The sequence below is a fragment of the Corythoichthys intestinalis genome, chromosome 16 (assembly GCF_030265065.1).
Source record: "Corythoichthys intestinalis isolate RoL2023-P3 chromosome 16, ASM3026506v1, whole genome shotgun sequence".
NCBI classification, from domain to species: Eukaryota; Metazoa; Chordata; class Actinopteri; order Syngnathiformes; family Syngnathidae; genus Corythoichthys; species Corythoichthys intestinalis.
The window spans coordinates 26986621-27003094 of record NC_080410.1 but is presented as its reverse complement, the minus strand read 5'-3'; the positions used below and the strand labels follow the sequence as shown (position 1 = coordinate 27003094).

The following is a 16474-nucleotide window of genomic DNA, read 5'->3' as shown; positions in this document are numbered from 1 at the left end:
GCCTTGGACCAAAATACATGCTTGACTTGTTAGAGTCCTATGAGACATCTAGACCCCTAAGGTCGTCTGGAACCGGTCTTCTGCATGTTCCAAGAACAAGAACCAAGCAGGGTGAGGCAACATTTAGTTATTATGCTCCTCACCTCTGGAACAAGTTACCCGAACGTCTGAAGTATGCTCAAACTGTTAGCTCTTTTAAAGCAGGGCTAAAAACGCTTTTGTTTAGCACTGCATATCTATAACTGTCTATATATTTCAATCTACCTGCTTTCTATTCCTCTTGTTTTTATCTCCATTGCTGATTTCAATTATTATTATTAGTAGTAGTTTTTGTTTTATTTTTATTTTATTTATTTATTTTTATTCTGTGATTAAATGCGATCTTTTGTCTTCGTTTCTACGTTGTGTTGATTTAAATGTGATTTTTATGATCTTCATGTGATGTAAAGCACTTTGAATTGCCTTGTGTTGAATTGTGCTATATAAATAAATTTGCCTTGCCTTGCCTAAAGCGTTAAGCGCTCCCGTCAGGGAGGACATTTCACGCGGGGCAGCTATTTTTCGGCACACACCGGCCCGTTGTCGATCAAGTTTCATTTTTCAATCGTGACAACGGTGATGCTCAGCTGACCAAATGTCGGTTTATATTCGGGCCGGTGCCGATTTTGGGTACCCGACTCCTCATCGTGACATAAACTGGAGTATGATTGGAAATTTTGTGGTCTCAGGACGAGCTCTGACGCACGGGACGGGACCGGACGGGAGGAAACATCGGTTTGGGCATCAAATATGGATCGAAGCTTTTCCAAATAACGGCTTTTATGCAACTCATCCAATGAGTTTACAGCGTCTGAAAGGACCGGGGCTTCCATAATTTGCAAGTGAATCCACCTTTAGAAACTACAATCAATGACAATACGGACACACAATGACAGACAATATGGCGGCACAATACAGCGATCACGTGATTGTGTGACGTTGGTGATTGGGGTCTATAGCCCTGTCAATGGCAGCCAATGAGTTTATAATCATCCTCCCAGTCCTGTGCATGAACAGCTCTGGTGTGTAACTCTAGGTAAGGACATCCTCATGATTGCAAGGAGACAAGAAGGGCACAACAACAACAACAACAAACAGTTGGAAAATTGGCATACATGCACGCACAGGCGCGCATAGTCAGCTGGCAACTCACATCGGTTATTTTGGCCTTTGGCTGCCTCCACAATCTTTGCAGCCACCTGAGCAGCAATCATGGTGGGCGGATTCTGTCGGCGAGCGGATTAAAAAGGTGTCAAACAATTCACCCACGGCAACACCGACAGCGCTGCTTGAACAGCAGCCAAATGCAAAACGGCGGCAATTAAGACGACCGCCGCTGGCCGCCTACCTGATAAGGATGTGCCGTGTTCATGTTAGGAGGGGCCCGTGAGCTTGCCACCAGAGGCTGATTGACGGTCATCGGCTGAGGCGGCAGGACGGGCTTAAGGGGTCCGGGACCTACGGATGATGACACTGCCACACGTGGCAAATATACTAGTCATCAACTGTGCAAAAATAAAATAAAATCTTAGCCTATGTAACCTACCAGGTAGTGAAATGCCCCTAACCAGCACCATGTCTTGGCTGTAGTCCGGATGAGGCTCCACAACGCCCCCCACTGGAGAGGCCCGTTCAAACAGAGCTCTCAACGCCGGCAGCTTTCTCGGGGCCACCACCGAGAAGTGGATCCCTCTCTGAAAAAAACAAAATAAAATACACGCACAAGAAAACCTTGCAACGTAGAAACTTCACAAGTCTTTGGCTAACTCACATCTCTGATGATTTTGACCAAGTTGTCGGCGGTGAACCCCGTGTAGCTGACACTCTCCACGGCGGGAAGCAAGTATGGCGGAGAGTTACACAGCAGAACGCACACTTTGTGTGTCTGACCTCTGGGGATGGCAGGACAAAAGCAGAACCAAGGTAAGGAAATCGACAATATGGTGTTGGTCTTTGATTTATCACAATTCGGGCAGATGGCTTGTTGATGGCAATGAAGCCACAAAAAATATCAAGAAGAAGCCATGCATTCAATAATAATAAGCTTCCAATTTTGCTTGGAAGCAGCCAGACTCATTTTGGATTGAACTGTCTATGTTACTGACATCTGTATTGGTGCTTATTTTTTTTGTTTTGTTTTAACACCAATGCCCCGCTGTTTTGGTTCAACACAACTTTAACAGTCACTGTGGAGAGGACTGGATTATTTCACGCTTTTCTTCTTAATGTTACTTGCATTTACTAGAGAAGAAAATAATCTTGTTGCATGAAAAGAGAAAACCAATTTCATTTTTCTGATGTGTAATAATGGAGAAAAACATCAATAATAGCCAATATTTTCAGGATTTTACATAATTTACTATATTAGTTATAATTATATGGTTTTTGATTCCTTTTACATAGATTTTTTTAAAAAAATCATTACTATTATAGTGGTACCTTGACATACGATCGCTTCGACACACAATCTTTTCGACATCCGATGTAAAATTTGACTCGCCATTTGTTTCTAAATCCGACGACATGCTCGAAATACGACGATTTATGACAGCGCCGCAGTTTCTTTGTATTCCCTCAAGACGGAAGCTAAGGGTGTGCCAAAAAATCGATTACTAGATGCATCGCGATTCGGCACGTGATGATTCGATTACGATTCATAAATGTTCAAAAACGATGATTTTCCCTAATAACTTAATGACAGCCGCTAGTAGCGGAACGAAATTCAAGACATGTCTGCCGCCCGGACACCTTTAACGGACGCACGCACGCACGCACAACGTTACGATAGATTCAGCTAGTTACTGAGCGAGATATTTACTCCTTTCCAAAAGACTTGAAAATAAATGTGTGTATGAGACAGGAGGAAATAACTGGAAAATGTCCCTAGTGTGTTGCTAAGTCCTGTGTGCGTCTATAAGAGGTTGAGTACATGAACCCTCTTGCAGGGATTCCCCTATATTCAACAGATTGTGGCGCACCGCCACACTAAAATGAAAGCCGCCACGCCTGGCAAATGAGATGTATTTTATTTATTTATTTAAATAAAAAAAATTTTTTTAAGGCCGCTTCAAACTAGCGGCAGCCGAGTGGGAGGAGTTCAGCGGACACCTATTCATTGTGTATTGTAGTAATGTTCGTAACTATGCAGGCCCCCCCTTAAGAGACGCAAGGGGAACGAGTAGGAAGAATGGGAGAACGAGCGAGATAGCGAGAGATAGCGGTCGCATGTTGTAGCAGCCCGCTGTTATTTTGTTATTGTTTTTCTTTATTATTGTTACCACAATAAAGTGGGTAAGCAAATACAGACTTCTCTCCTTCTTGCCCATATCCGGGGCATTACAATAATTTGGATCGGACTTTTCGGCGAAAGTGAGCGGTGGACGGCCGTCTTGGACGGAAAGCAAACTTTGACTAACTTGCGCTGAGAGACTGCGGAGAGGCGGGGCCCAAAATAAAGCCTTGCTCTATTTTCAGAGCGTTGGTCACAGTAAACGATTTATCAGTTCAAGCAGAGTAAAATGATACATATTCACGGTACAAGAACGTCGTTTCTGTGTCCATCGATTGGTAAGAAAAGGCTGTTTGTACGAGTGACGTGTGGGCGCTCCCGTCAGGGGGGACATTTCACGTGGAGTGGCTATTTTTCGGCACAACACCGGCGCGCCAACTTCAGACAATTACGGCTGACGAAACTTTGATAAATGCGCCCCCCCCACCCAAATTTCGCGAGCTCTGGGACACTCGAAAAATGACTCTCATACCTCTCCTTGCTAAGTTAATGGTACCTCGACGTGCCTTTGTGTGGAAATTTAGTTTACGAACAACGGGGAAAAAACTATTCACCTTCTCACCGAATCAAGTAAAACTCTTTACACGGCTATTAGAATTCCCCCAGTGCTCTAAATGGGTCAGTTGACAGAAGGACTGTTATTGTTGTGGTAATGTAGTACTTATGAGGGTCAAATAAAAGGAAAAAGGAGGACTACGACGGTGGTCTGCAACCCGCGGCTCTCGGGCCGCATGCGGCTCTTTAGCGATGCTTCGGAGCTTTTTTTTTTTTTTTTTAAATGGAAAAAGATGGGGGAGGGAAATATATTTTTTTGTTTTAATAGGATTTCTAGGAGGACAAACATGACACAAACATTCTTTCAATTCATTAATATTGTAATGAAGTTAAACTTGTGGTGGCATAGTACAACAGAGTAGTCACGTGGTGAGTCATTCTCTATAGGATCCACTGCAGGGAAAACAAACATTTAATCATGAAGGCTAATTACGTATTTCTATAGTAGGCTAATATAGCTAGTATCGATAATTATAAGGCTTGTAAAAGGCTTTTAATTTTTTGTGGCTCCAGACATACTGTATCAGTTTTTTTTGTGTTTTTTGGGGGGTCAAATATGGCTCTTTCAACAGTTTGGGTTGCCAACCCTGAGTCACTACGAGATGTAAGTCGTACTATTGCCACGAGAAAAAAAGTCGCATTAGTACATCGGGTAACGTAGCTGTAATCAGCTACGCATTTTACATACATGTACTGTAGCTGAGAGGTACAACATTAGCCTGGCTAATGAAATATTTCAAATATATCTTTGTTATGGTTCTTCTTGGGGGAAAAAAATGAAGAAAAAAAAATTCGCTGTGGCACGACATGGTGAGGCTGTCCGACTCCGATGCAGCCCACCACCACAGCTTCAAAAAATCCTAGGGGAAACACTGCTCTTGTACTGTTTAGCCTTTATTGTTCTTGTTTTTGAGATGTTACTAGTTAGCGCCGAGCGCTATGCTAATTAGCGACATCACTAACATGTATTTCCATGTCAAGTTGTGCGTTGTTTGGTAGTGTACAAAAGTTATTCCAGATGAAGAACGTTTAAAACCAGCATTAAGTACAGCGGAAACACTACAGACATGCGAAATAGTATAGAAATCTGTGGAAACAAAGTATATTGGTTAAAAGAAGTCTTATAGATAGACACTTTGTTTCTAGATAATGTGGAATTCGTTCCACCAGTGTAAATTTTATTGTATTGTTGAGAGAAATAAGTGCTGCCTTTGAAACAACTAATGTTTTTGCACTTTCTTGACAAAAAGAGCATCTCAAGGTCAGCTGTGTGTTGTACAGGCATGTCGAGAAATAAGTACTGCCTTTAAAATGGTTTATGTTTTTGCAATTTCTTGTTAAAAAAAAAAAAAAAAAAAAAGGCAGTTTAAGGGCAGCTTTATGTTGTATGGGTATGTTTCCATCGTACCTGTTGAATCATTAGGATATTTTAAACAAATAATGGACATACATTTTTTTGGCCACTTTATTAATTAATAATGTATGATGCATCGATAATCGAGATAATTGTGATCATTGTCAATACATTGATCATCGTTCAGTAATCAAATCGCAGCACCCTGAATCGTAATCGAATCGAATCGAATCGTGGGGTGCCTAAGATGGCACACCAATAACGGACTCACGGCAGCTTTTCTTGTGAGAAAAATCAACATGGGTTCCAACAATATTAGTGCAGGTGGTGAAAAATAAAAAGGTGAAGCTTACCATTGAAACGATAAAAAATATGAGCGTGGGGTGCGCATCCGTGAACTGACTCAAAAATATGGCCGTAGACGGTCTATGATCTCGGCGGTCCTCCTCCGTTCGCCAGTCTTTATAAGTTAAGGTGACAATTATTATTACAGTAACATCGGCAAAGAAGTCGCCAGCTTCGTCAGGTTTTTAATCATTTATTTCAGATGTTGTGCAACACAATGCGCCTACTGTCCGCCTCAGCTTAACAAGTGAAGTGAAAGTAAAAAGTCCTCCCTCACTCTGACACGTCAGCCACACGGTGCATTCAGGTACACCACGTAAAAATACATCTACCACATCAGAACCTGATTTTTTCCATTATTACAGGTATTATTATTACTATTTTTAAATTATTATGATGATTTTTATTCATAATTTATTTGTTTTGCTCTGTGTAATTGCTACATGCAATAGTACCAGCAGTATTTATTAAGGATTGCGTGTAGGTTTTCAGGCTGTGGAACAAATTAATGGAACAATAATAATAATGTAATAATGTATTCCTAGGAGAAAATCCTGCTCAACATGCGACCATTTCAACTTACAAACAAGATCCTGGAATGAAGTAACTTCGTATGTTGAAGTACAACTGTACTTTTTTGGTTCATTGTTTTTTGTTTTTATTTTTTTTAAGAAATAACTCAAAATGTTTAATTTACATTGGATCCTTGCATATTCACGGTTGGGGCAACAAGGCTTCACATGGATTTTGGACAATATTTATTTGCGGGTTGGGGGGTTAGCAAAGACGCTTGGGGTTAGCCAAGATGCTTTTTTTGTGGTAAACGCTTCATAACAACTTCTTATCTCTGCTTATTAAAGAACCTCTGGTGGGGGAAGGGGAGTATTTTTTCCTTATTCTAACCATTACCCCTTTCCCACTGAAACTAGTGGGTCAACGTGCGTTTTTTCCAAGCCCATGCAACCCACTAGCAATTGGCATTTGGAACATTTCCCATTGACAAAAAAAGCCGTGTCTTTTTTTTTTTTTTTCACCCGTCTAACCCCCCACCCCTCCTCAGCTGTGCATAAGGTTACGTGACGTCACCACGCTAAGATGCGCGTCGACAAACGCGACCGAATTCATTCAGTTCAAGGAAGTAAACAATGCAGAGCAAAATGGAAGCCTCCTTTCCATTTGTGTTCTCTGTTTGCATGCTTTTTACTGCCCTCAAAATGGTCGAAATGCAGCAAAGGATCAACACTCTGCTTGTGCTGAGGCAACGTAGGCGACGTGAATTCTTCTTCTTCTACTAGCTTTGTTGTGAGCATCGACGTAACTACGGTTGTGGGGCGTGTTAAATGGGAGGCGACTGGCACGTTGTTATGACGCATCACGTAAGAGCCTACGTCACCACCTAGATTAGGGTGTTGACTGTTGACCCGGGGTTTTGCTTTCACACTGCATGACGATCAGAGCCGAGGTGATTTTAACGCGGGTCCCTTGGCGGGTTGATTGACACGGGTCGAGGCAGGTCACTGCACCTTTCCCACTGCCACCAAAAGCCGATTGTTAGTGGGTTGACACGGGTTTTTTGGCCAGTGGGAAAGGGGTATATGATGGAAGCCTACTATTCGTATGTTTGCTACTCACGGTCAGCTCAGATCCTTATAAATACTGGGGATCGAATACTAAAACTGTGACAAGAGGCCATGTCTGAAAAGAGTCTTCAATTTAGTATGTCCACCTTTGTTGGACTGTAGTACACAATCCCACTTACATTTGTTCCCGCATCTTCTTGAAGTCATCAAAAAGTTGCAAAGCCACAGAGAGGCCCTCAGCGATCAGGCTGCAACTCTCTGCACCTCCTCCCATGAATCTGTGCATGAAAGTGGACCAACACTTTAGATCCCCGTCGTTAAATATAAAACACGAGCAAGCTTGAGAGTAGGACTCACTGAATGCTGTCGATCCAGGACACAAATTCGAAAGCAGAGCTGGTTGGAGCATGACACTGGACGTATGACTCGGGGGCGCAGTCCACAGTGTTAAACACCACCAGGCCGTACTGAGTCCCCCCGTACTGGTGGATGGTGTAAAAGGAGGGCGGGAAAAAAGGATATAAACACCCAGCATCGTGAACATGTGGGAATATGTCAGCAGAGATCTTTGATGAAGCAGCATGTGGTTCTGCTAATTTTGTAAGTAATAAAATTAAAGTAACTCTAAGCAAAGGTGGGATTAAGAGGACAATTTGAAATATATCAGTAGTCAAGAAAAATAGATGTGAAAACACTTACGTCACCTCCAAAGTCTGTTTCCGCTGGTGGTCCTCCATTGAAATACCTGAAGTAACACATTCATTGCATGAATAAAATGCGTCTAAACATGACCATCTAGTAAATGTCTTTCTTGATGCCATTACTCAATAGCTGGAAGTATGTAATTCTTCCTGAGGGATTCAAAGTAGGGGCCCAGGTTGGCAGTGCCCTCAATGACGAACACCACATCAGCTACCTGGTTGCAGCCCGGCTTGGTGGACGCTTCCATGAGGGACACCATAGATCTACACACATCACACGTATCCATTTAGCTCATTTCCCGTTGAAGTAATCAAAACAAGGGCTGAACTTTAATGCCTGACTGAACAACAATGGGAATTGACAGTGAAGTCATGTCAACAAACTTTACAAACAACTACCATCGTCCGCGCTGAGGATTAACCATTGAGAGATTGACACTATTGTCAATAATGGTTTCATTTAAATTGTGAGTGAGTGTTAAGAATAAAGCGAAATCGCTGCATAAAGAGACCAACAATGAAGATACTTTGACTTGTGACAGCAGCCATTATCCAAACGCCGATTTTTAAACTCACACGAGTCCAAACAAAATGCCCGTCCGTCCCGTCACAACATGGCGATTATCGGTCACAAATACCAGGATCGAGACGAAGCTTTCGTTGGATCCAAAGCCGAACTGAATAATCTAAACGCGTGAATCGGACTTGTCACAGCATGGCTAGCATAGCCGTTTTGTTGTATTTTTACGGGAAGTCGCTGCACGAAAACATGAAGTGACGTATGGGCTTTCGTTTTCTTCGCCCGCCATTTTGGACCGGTATTTTGACTCTGTTGCCTCTTAGTGGATATTTTAGTTTGTAACCACTTTTTGTTCTTCCTGCAATCTCTCACTTCGTCCAGTAGATGTCGGCAAATATTTACAATGGATAAAAACAGTATGTCTGTTCCTGAACAAGGTTTTGAATGCTCCCATGAAACAATAGAGGCGAAGAGACCACATGTACGCCTACCAAGCTAACTTACAATAAAATGACACACGGAGTTAAACTATTTTAACAAGTTCTTTCAAGCCTCCAAGCTTCCGTACCCAACATCTTTCCCGAGTTAAGTATACAGTGTTTGAGTAACAATTAAAGGTAGGTTATACATTAGGCACGTTTACATTTCTCCTACTTGCTACCAAAGATGTATTGCTAGTCAATGCTAAGCTAACTGTTAGTGTTTAAGTACAGTGGGGCAAATAAGTATTTAGTGAACTACCAATAGTGCAAGTTCTCCTACTTCAAAATATTAGAGAGGCCTGTAATTGTCAACATGGGTAAACCTCAACCATGAGAGACAGAATGTGGAGAGAAAAAAACAGAAAATCACATTGTTTGATTTTTAAAGAGTTTATTTCCATATTAGAGTGGAAAATAAGTATTTGGTCACCTACAAATAAGCAAGATTTCTGGCTGTCAAAGAGGTCTAACTTCTAATGAGGTCCGACAAGTTCTAACGAGGCTCCACTCTTTACCTGTATTAATGGCACTTGTTTTAACTCATTATCGGTATAAAAGACACCTCTCCACAACTTTAGTCAGTCCCACTCCAAACTCCACTTAACCAAGATCAAAGAGCTGTCGAAGGACACCAAAGACAAAATTGTAGACCTGCACCAGGCTGGGAAGACTGAATTTGCAAGAGGTAAAACGCTTGGTGTAAAGAAATCAACTGTGGGAGTAATTATTAGAAAATGGAAGACATACAAGACCACTGATAATCTCCCTCGACCTGGGACTCCATGCAAGATCTCACCCTGTGGCTTTAAAATGATAATAAGAACGGTGAGCAAAAATCCCAGAACCACACGGGGGGACCTAGTGAATGACCTACAGAGAGCTGGGACCACAGTAACAAAGGCTACTATCAGTAACACAATGCGCCGCCATGGACTCAAATCCTGCACTGCCAGAAGTGTCCCCCCGCTGAAGAAAGTACACATGCAGGCCCGTCTGCGGTTCGCCAGAGAGCATTTGGATGATCCAGAAGATGAAACCATAATTGAACTTTTTTGGTAGAAACACAGGTTCTGGTGTTTGGAGGAGAAAAAATACTGAATTGCATCCGAAGAACACCATAACCACTGTGAAGCATGGGGGTGGAAACATTATGCTTTGGGGCTGTTTTTTCTGCAAAGGGACCAGGACGACTGATCTTTGTAAAGGAAAGAATGAATGGGGCCATGTATCGAGAGATTTTGAGTGAAAATCTCCTTCCATCAGCAAGGGCATTGAAGATGAGACGTGGCTGGGTCTTTCAGCATGACAATGATCCCAAACACACAGCCAGGGCAACAAAGGAGTGGCTTCGTAAGAAGCATTTCAAGGTCCTGGAGTGGCCTCGCCAGTCTCCAGATCTTAACCCCAGAGAAAATCTGTGGAGGGAGTTGAAAGTCCGTGTTGCCCAGCGACACCCCCAAAACATCACTGCTCTAGAGTAGGAGTGGGAACCTCAGGGCACCTCACGATACGATACGATTCGCGATACAAGGCTCACGATAACGATTATATCACGATACAGCGATTATCGATATATTGGTCAGTAATTGGATACATGACATTCTACGATACAACTGTTGAAACGGGAAAAAAAAAAGATATTTGAAAGTAGAAAAAATACTGTTTAAGTCATTTATTAAACAGTGACACCTTTTCTGTGCAACATTGCTGTAAAATATAAATCTACTGCAAATTGTGCCCCTGCACATATAGAGGAAACCAACCACGACCACTGATATCGCTTGGAGAGATCATGATGAATGGCACCCTTAATTTCTTTAAAGTTTTAAATCTTTAAAAAAATAAATTAAAAAAAAGTGCCGTAGGTGTCAGCAGTTGAGCTTGGAGTGGGGCAATGATAAAATTGGTGGGTCTTTTCTTCGTATATGAATTTTGTTGCTTGGTTTGAGCACTTCCGCTATCTGCTTCAGCATTTAAGATGTCAGACTTGATCAGTCACAGTCTTCCTCACCTTAAAAACAACAAAATAAAACAAAAAATATTAGCTACTTCATAGTGTTTGAGTTGAAATCCTGATTTTTTTTTGTGTTGGAAGTATTGAATTAAAAAAAATATGAATTGAATGTATAGAAATTAAAAATTCAATAATTACCTATTTTTAATATGTAGGCTACATCAATAATGACCTATTTTTAATATGTAGGCTGCATTAATTATCATGCACATCACTTTATATATTGGAACCTATTCAAACCATTTGTATAGCTTATTGTATCAAAATGACAGTAATAACAGTTTGTGTAGTAAACTAGATGGAAATTGGTTCTCAAATAAATCGGTAAATTCATGTGGGCTTGTTCGATATTCATTTTCATCCAGTTTAGGGTCCTGGTTTATTTTATATCATTCAACACCAAATGTCATCAAAATAATACATGTAAATTAAAAAGTCAATTACATTGCAAAACTTTCTTACCTCAAGTGATGAAAGCGAAACTCACAAACTCCAGTGTCCACTACGTCACCAGCTCCCAGTGAAACTTATTTTTCTTAGACAATTCTTGCATACAGCAAAGTCCTTGTTCACCTTACTTCCTTTCTTGTTGGTGTAAAATCTAAAGTGTGTCCCCATGTGTGATTTGTAGCAATATTTTTCTCATTTTTTCCTCCACCGTTCTCACGGAGCTTTTTTATTTTTTCAACCCACTTGGAGCTTCTTCTCTAGACAACTTGTGCGCACTTTACCCTCACCGCCACTCCCGAGCGCCCCTAGTGGACCGCCAAGGAATTGCTCAACAAACATTGAGCAGTTTACAGCATCCATACTCCATTGTATGGCCAATATGTTAAATAAAAGTATCGATTCTTGGCGGGAGCATATCGATAACCCATCGGGTTGCAACATATCGCGATATATCGCTGTATCGAGATATTGTCACACTCTTACTCTAGAGGAGATCTGCATGGAAGAATGGGCCAAAATACCAGCAACAGTGTGTCAAAAGCTTGTGAAGAGTTACAGAAAATGTTTGGCCTCCGTTATTGCCAACAAAGGGTTCATAACAGAGTATTGAGATGAACTTTTGGTATTGACCAAATACTTATTTTCCACCATGATTTGCAAGTAAATTCTTTTAAAATCAAACAATGTGATTTTCTGGGTTTTTTTTCTCCACGTTCTGTCTCTCATGGTTCAGGTTTACCCATGTTGACAATTACAGGCCTCTCTAATATTTTCAAGTGGGAGAACTTGCACAATTAGCTGTTGACTAAATACTTATTTGCCCCACTGGTTTTTGTGTTAACTTTGGACAAATCCAGAACATGTGTCCTAAAAACCAGTATGAGACATCTTGTTGTAAGTCTTTTAATTAAATATGCATTTAAGTGCGTATGACACCAAAAAGCATGTTTATTCCATACTTCACACGGTGTTTTATGCTCCTGAATGAAATGGACCACTTGGATGTGTGTGGAAGCGATCGTTTTATATTAGGGCTGTCAAACGATTAAAATTTTTAATCGAGTCAATTACAGCTTGAAAATTAATTAATCGTAATTAATCGCAGTTCAAACCATCTATAAAATATGCCATATTTTTCTGTAAATTATTTTTGGAATGGAAAGATAAGGCAAAAGACGGATATATAAATTCAACATACGGTACATAAGTACTGTATTTGTTTATTATAACAATAAATCAACAAGATGGCATTAACATTATTAACATTCTGTTAAAGAGATCAATGGATAGAAAGACTTGTAGCTCTTAAAAGATAAATGTTAGTAGAAGTTATAGACATTGTATATTAAAACCCCTCTTAATGTTTTCGTTTTATTAAAATTTGTAAAATTTTCAATCAAAAATAAACTAGTAGCCCGCCATTGTTGATGTCAATAATTACACAATGCTCATGGGTGCTAAAACCCATCAAATCAGTCGCACCAAAGCGCCAGCAAGGGCGACAAAACTCCAAAAAACACAAGCAACAAGTGGACATTACACTGTGCTGTCATTTTAATCTGTTTGAGCGGGGCATGTGCGTTAATTGCGTCAAATATTTTAACCTAATTTTAAAAAATTGATCACCGCCTGTTAACGCGATAATTTTGACAGCCCTATTCAATTTTTTAATCCTGCGCCATGAAAATGAGTGACTTCCGGCTTCAGTCTCGGGTTTTGGACGAATGCGAATGTGACGTCACCCAGGTCAGCATCTCACAACACAGCATTGCTTTATAGCATGCAGATTGACTGCGGTTTCAGCTGATTTTGCAGAGTGATTTGTTTATTTTTCGCATCATGCCAGCCAGACAGATGCAGAAAATTGTTGTTGCTGCACCAGGGAGAGGCGTGTGAGCTTTTTTGCGTTTCAAAAGATTCCTGTTCACCGCGGATATTGGCCAAAACAAACCCCTACTACTGTGGGACCATTGGATTTACGAGGACGTGAAGAAACATTGTATTTTGTATTATGTCAAATACTGGGATCATGGCACACGTTTGAATACCGAGGTGGCTTGCATTTTGTGGCTGGTGGTCCACCGAGAATGCCACTCGGCCGATGACTTGTCGCACACTCCCTTCGGTCCTTCGCGACAGTGAAGTCGACAGTTTTGACCATTATGGAGTAATTTTGCCATGTCGTAATGAATAAATATATTTTTATTATTTCATATTCCATTTAGCACAAGACTGTTATTTGTCATGACCATACCATTTACTTAGCAATTGGGGAAAAATACTTCGATAAAAATAATATCCTTTAAAAATATTGGAGTAGAGAGACTGAAACAGTGACATTTTGCGGCTCTCTTCGTCGCATTTTCCTCGTTCTGAATAATTCCCCCTCAATGGGTTGAATTCTAAATCAGATGAAACCATGACCCTGCCAACGTCATCCTCCTGTTGGGGAGGCTAGAGCCCTAAAATGGTAGGCGTGGCTAAACAGCGGATTAAAAGACTAATTTCTCGTTATCTGCGCTTTGCCAAATTGTTTTATATTGTCGAATCATCTCAATATATGATTCTAATTCACATAATAATTCTATTTAAGACTTTTTTTTGTCCTGTCGTACGCACTTTTAAACAAACAAACAAACAAAAAAATGGTCTATGAGCCCTTGATAAGGAAGGCCTGACAGTAGAGCAATGTGGATCCGATCTTCATAAAGAACTTACAGATGGCAGTTGCAACACACCATGTGTGCAGCAATACAAGAAACACAACTGTAACACTCACTTACAATAGTCATAAAACTACAACAAGGCTGTAAGATATCAATATATGGTCTTCTTTTTTAATATTTTGGGTCTTCTTTCACTCTTTCTTTGCCATTACAGTGGATGGCCAGCTAGCATCACCTTCCCTTCGTTCCGTTCTGGCATTTGCTCCAAAGACGACGCAACGCAGTGGGGATGATAAAAGGTAGTCGTGCGGTTATGTGGTCATGACGTGATGGAGACGAATCATCTCGGTGGTAGCCGCGGTGGCTGGGATGCCGACTGCCAGATGGTACCTTCGCAACAGGTAATCAGAGATACCGCGCAGGATGTGTTTCGTCTGTCATCCTGTCAGGTCGCCAGAAAAAATACTCCCTTTTGGAAAGGCCTATTAGCAGTTTGACAATGGGAGGCGCCATGTGATAAATATAGTACAAATATTGTGAATATACAAAAATCCAATACAAAAATATAAAATGGAAAATACACATTTACAAATGTACCTTTATACTTTCCCCAAGATGAAATTGACAAACGTTTTTTGTGATAACACCAGAGAAAAGTGTGCTGGTAACCACAGAGCAGGTTTTAATAACATGTCCAGAGGCAAAGGTTGAATAGGGAACTGGCAAGTTTTTAGGATGCTCAAATTGTCCCCACCAACTTTTAAGCCACCTTATTTGCATTATATAATGAGTTCAGTTATATAGGTAATTTAGATTGTCTTCCCATATGTTATAAGGATAGAATAGACCCTACCATTGTTAAGTGAATTATTTTAATTATGTTTAGACTTACATTTATCTCTTTTCACTTACTGAATGTGCCGGTCCATTTTTTTCCCCTTCAAACGCACGTTTAATTAGCTGATGACTTGACGCACCAAAAGACGCACAGAAATTCAACATGCCGCCTCGTCCACCCCTTTTGTTTTTTCGGGCAACAGCAGCCACTGTAAGTAATGTAATAAGACATAAAAGTTGTATAGGTGGGGGAAACACCACTAATTTTTCTACTAAAAGTCCGACCTGTATCAGAGTTAGCATAGCATTAATTCGTGTGAACTTGAATGAACTTGCTAACTTGCAAAACTACTGCGGTCAGGCCAGCCTCTACAAGGAACAACGAAGTCAAGCTAGCCGTCCCTCCTTTGGATTATTGTTTGCATTATGTGCATTACAGCAATGCAGCGCGGTGACTTCACAGTGCGAGTCACAAAAATCGGTCCACTTCAGAGGGACACTGACACGAACATGAAGTGACCTGAAAAAAATCTGTGAAATGAAATCACACATCACAATTTCACGAGAGTACTTTGGTTCGAGTCTTGGAGTAGTCTAGGATGCCTCAGATGTACATTGGTCCTTGGAAATCTCAGATTTTTGTCGTGATTTTTTTCCCCCCAAATCAGTTTAATATTTCAATACTTCAGTTTCAGTCTTGGGGTGCGCCACTGTCCCCCAGAAGTTGACCCATTCTTGAAAAGCTCCCTATTTTTTTTTTGTTAATAAAGGCACTTCAAAATGTTTCTTTAGTATTTTTTGAAAACAAAGGTTTGAACGTTGTATCACGTCAGAGGTTGCGCTAGACTTTTTCGTTGTCTGTCATTTTGACTGACAGTGTCATAAAAATCCGGTCATAATCTATTTTTACCCGTCACTTACATTTTTAAAATGATAATAATGACATATTCAATAGTATTTAGTTTTCATTCATTTGTAATTAATATTCTGTCCGAACAAGCTTAACAAGAGGCAAACAGACAGCGGAGTGCACCAATCAGCGACGGGCAGACGTGCCGTTAGCAAAGCGACGAGGGCAGGACGAGGGACTTGCGCGCGGAAGTAAACATACGAGGAGAACGGAGTTTATTCAACATGGCTAGCGCGAGACAGACTGTTGTCAATGTCTCGTGTCGATGTGTTTTAGCTCATTTAAAACTGAATTTACTGCGGATTGCAACATATTCTCGGCTCTACCGTTCGCCATCCGTGTTGTTCTAGAGACGACTTTCAGCGCGCAAGAGTGACGTTGCTTGTGAAGAACACGTCACGCAAATAAACAAATCTGATTTGTCGATTGATTTTGTACCTACTCGAGAGGCTGTGTCCCAGACTTTTCTCTCAGTGTTTGAAAAATACAGGGAGAACAGTCTGGCCGTGCCAGGCAAACACTCAATTGCCTTGACATTTTTCCGAGTAAGGCCAACGACGTCATGCATCAAGAGAGACAATAGCTAATTAATATGCTCACTCGCCACCCTGTGGTCTGGGGTGTGAATTGCAACCTGTCAAAATGACGGATGGACTTCAGTTTTTTCCGTCACCGTTTTAAAAAAACGGTCAACGACGGAAAATATTCGGGTAACGCGAGCCCTGTATCACG

The 16474-nt window shown here is 40.9% G+C and overlaps 1 protein-coding gene across 4 annotated transcripts in view; it reads right to left on the bottom strand.

Moving 5' to 3' along the window:
- Window positions 1–11805, bottom strand: part of med25 (mediator complex subunit 25) — a 44254-nt gene extending 32449 nt beyond the window's left edge. For 3 of the 4 annotated variants that reach the window (XM_057817478.1, XM_057817479.1, XM_057817476.1), the window contains exons 1-9: window positions 8440–8635; window positions 7987–8127; window positions 7862–7907; window positions 7520–7644; window positions 7342–7440; window positions 1811–1931; window positions 1586–1733; window positions 1388–1512; window positions 1193–1265 (exon numbers count right to left, since the gene is read on the bottom strand). In XM_057817478.1, coding sequence (XP_057673461.1) covers window positions 1193–1265; window positions 1388–1512; window positions 1586–1733; window positions 1811–1931; window positions 7342–7440; window positions 7520–7644; window positions 7862–7907; window positions 7987–8123 — 874 coding nt within the window. In that variant the 5' untranslated portion in view covers window positions 8124–8127; window positions 8440–8635. Of the gene's footprint in view, window positions 1–1192; window positions 1266–1387; window positions 1513–1585; window positions 1734–1810; window positions 1932–7341; window positions 7441–7519; window positions 7645–7861; window positions 7908–7986; window positions 8128–8439; window positions 8636–11341 lie in introns of those variants that run through there. The other variant, XM_057817477.1, reaches the window with a different exon arrangement.
- Window positions 11806–16474: the final 4669 nt, after the last annotated feature.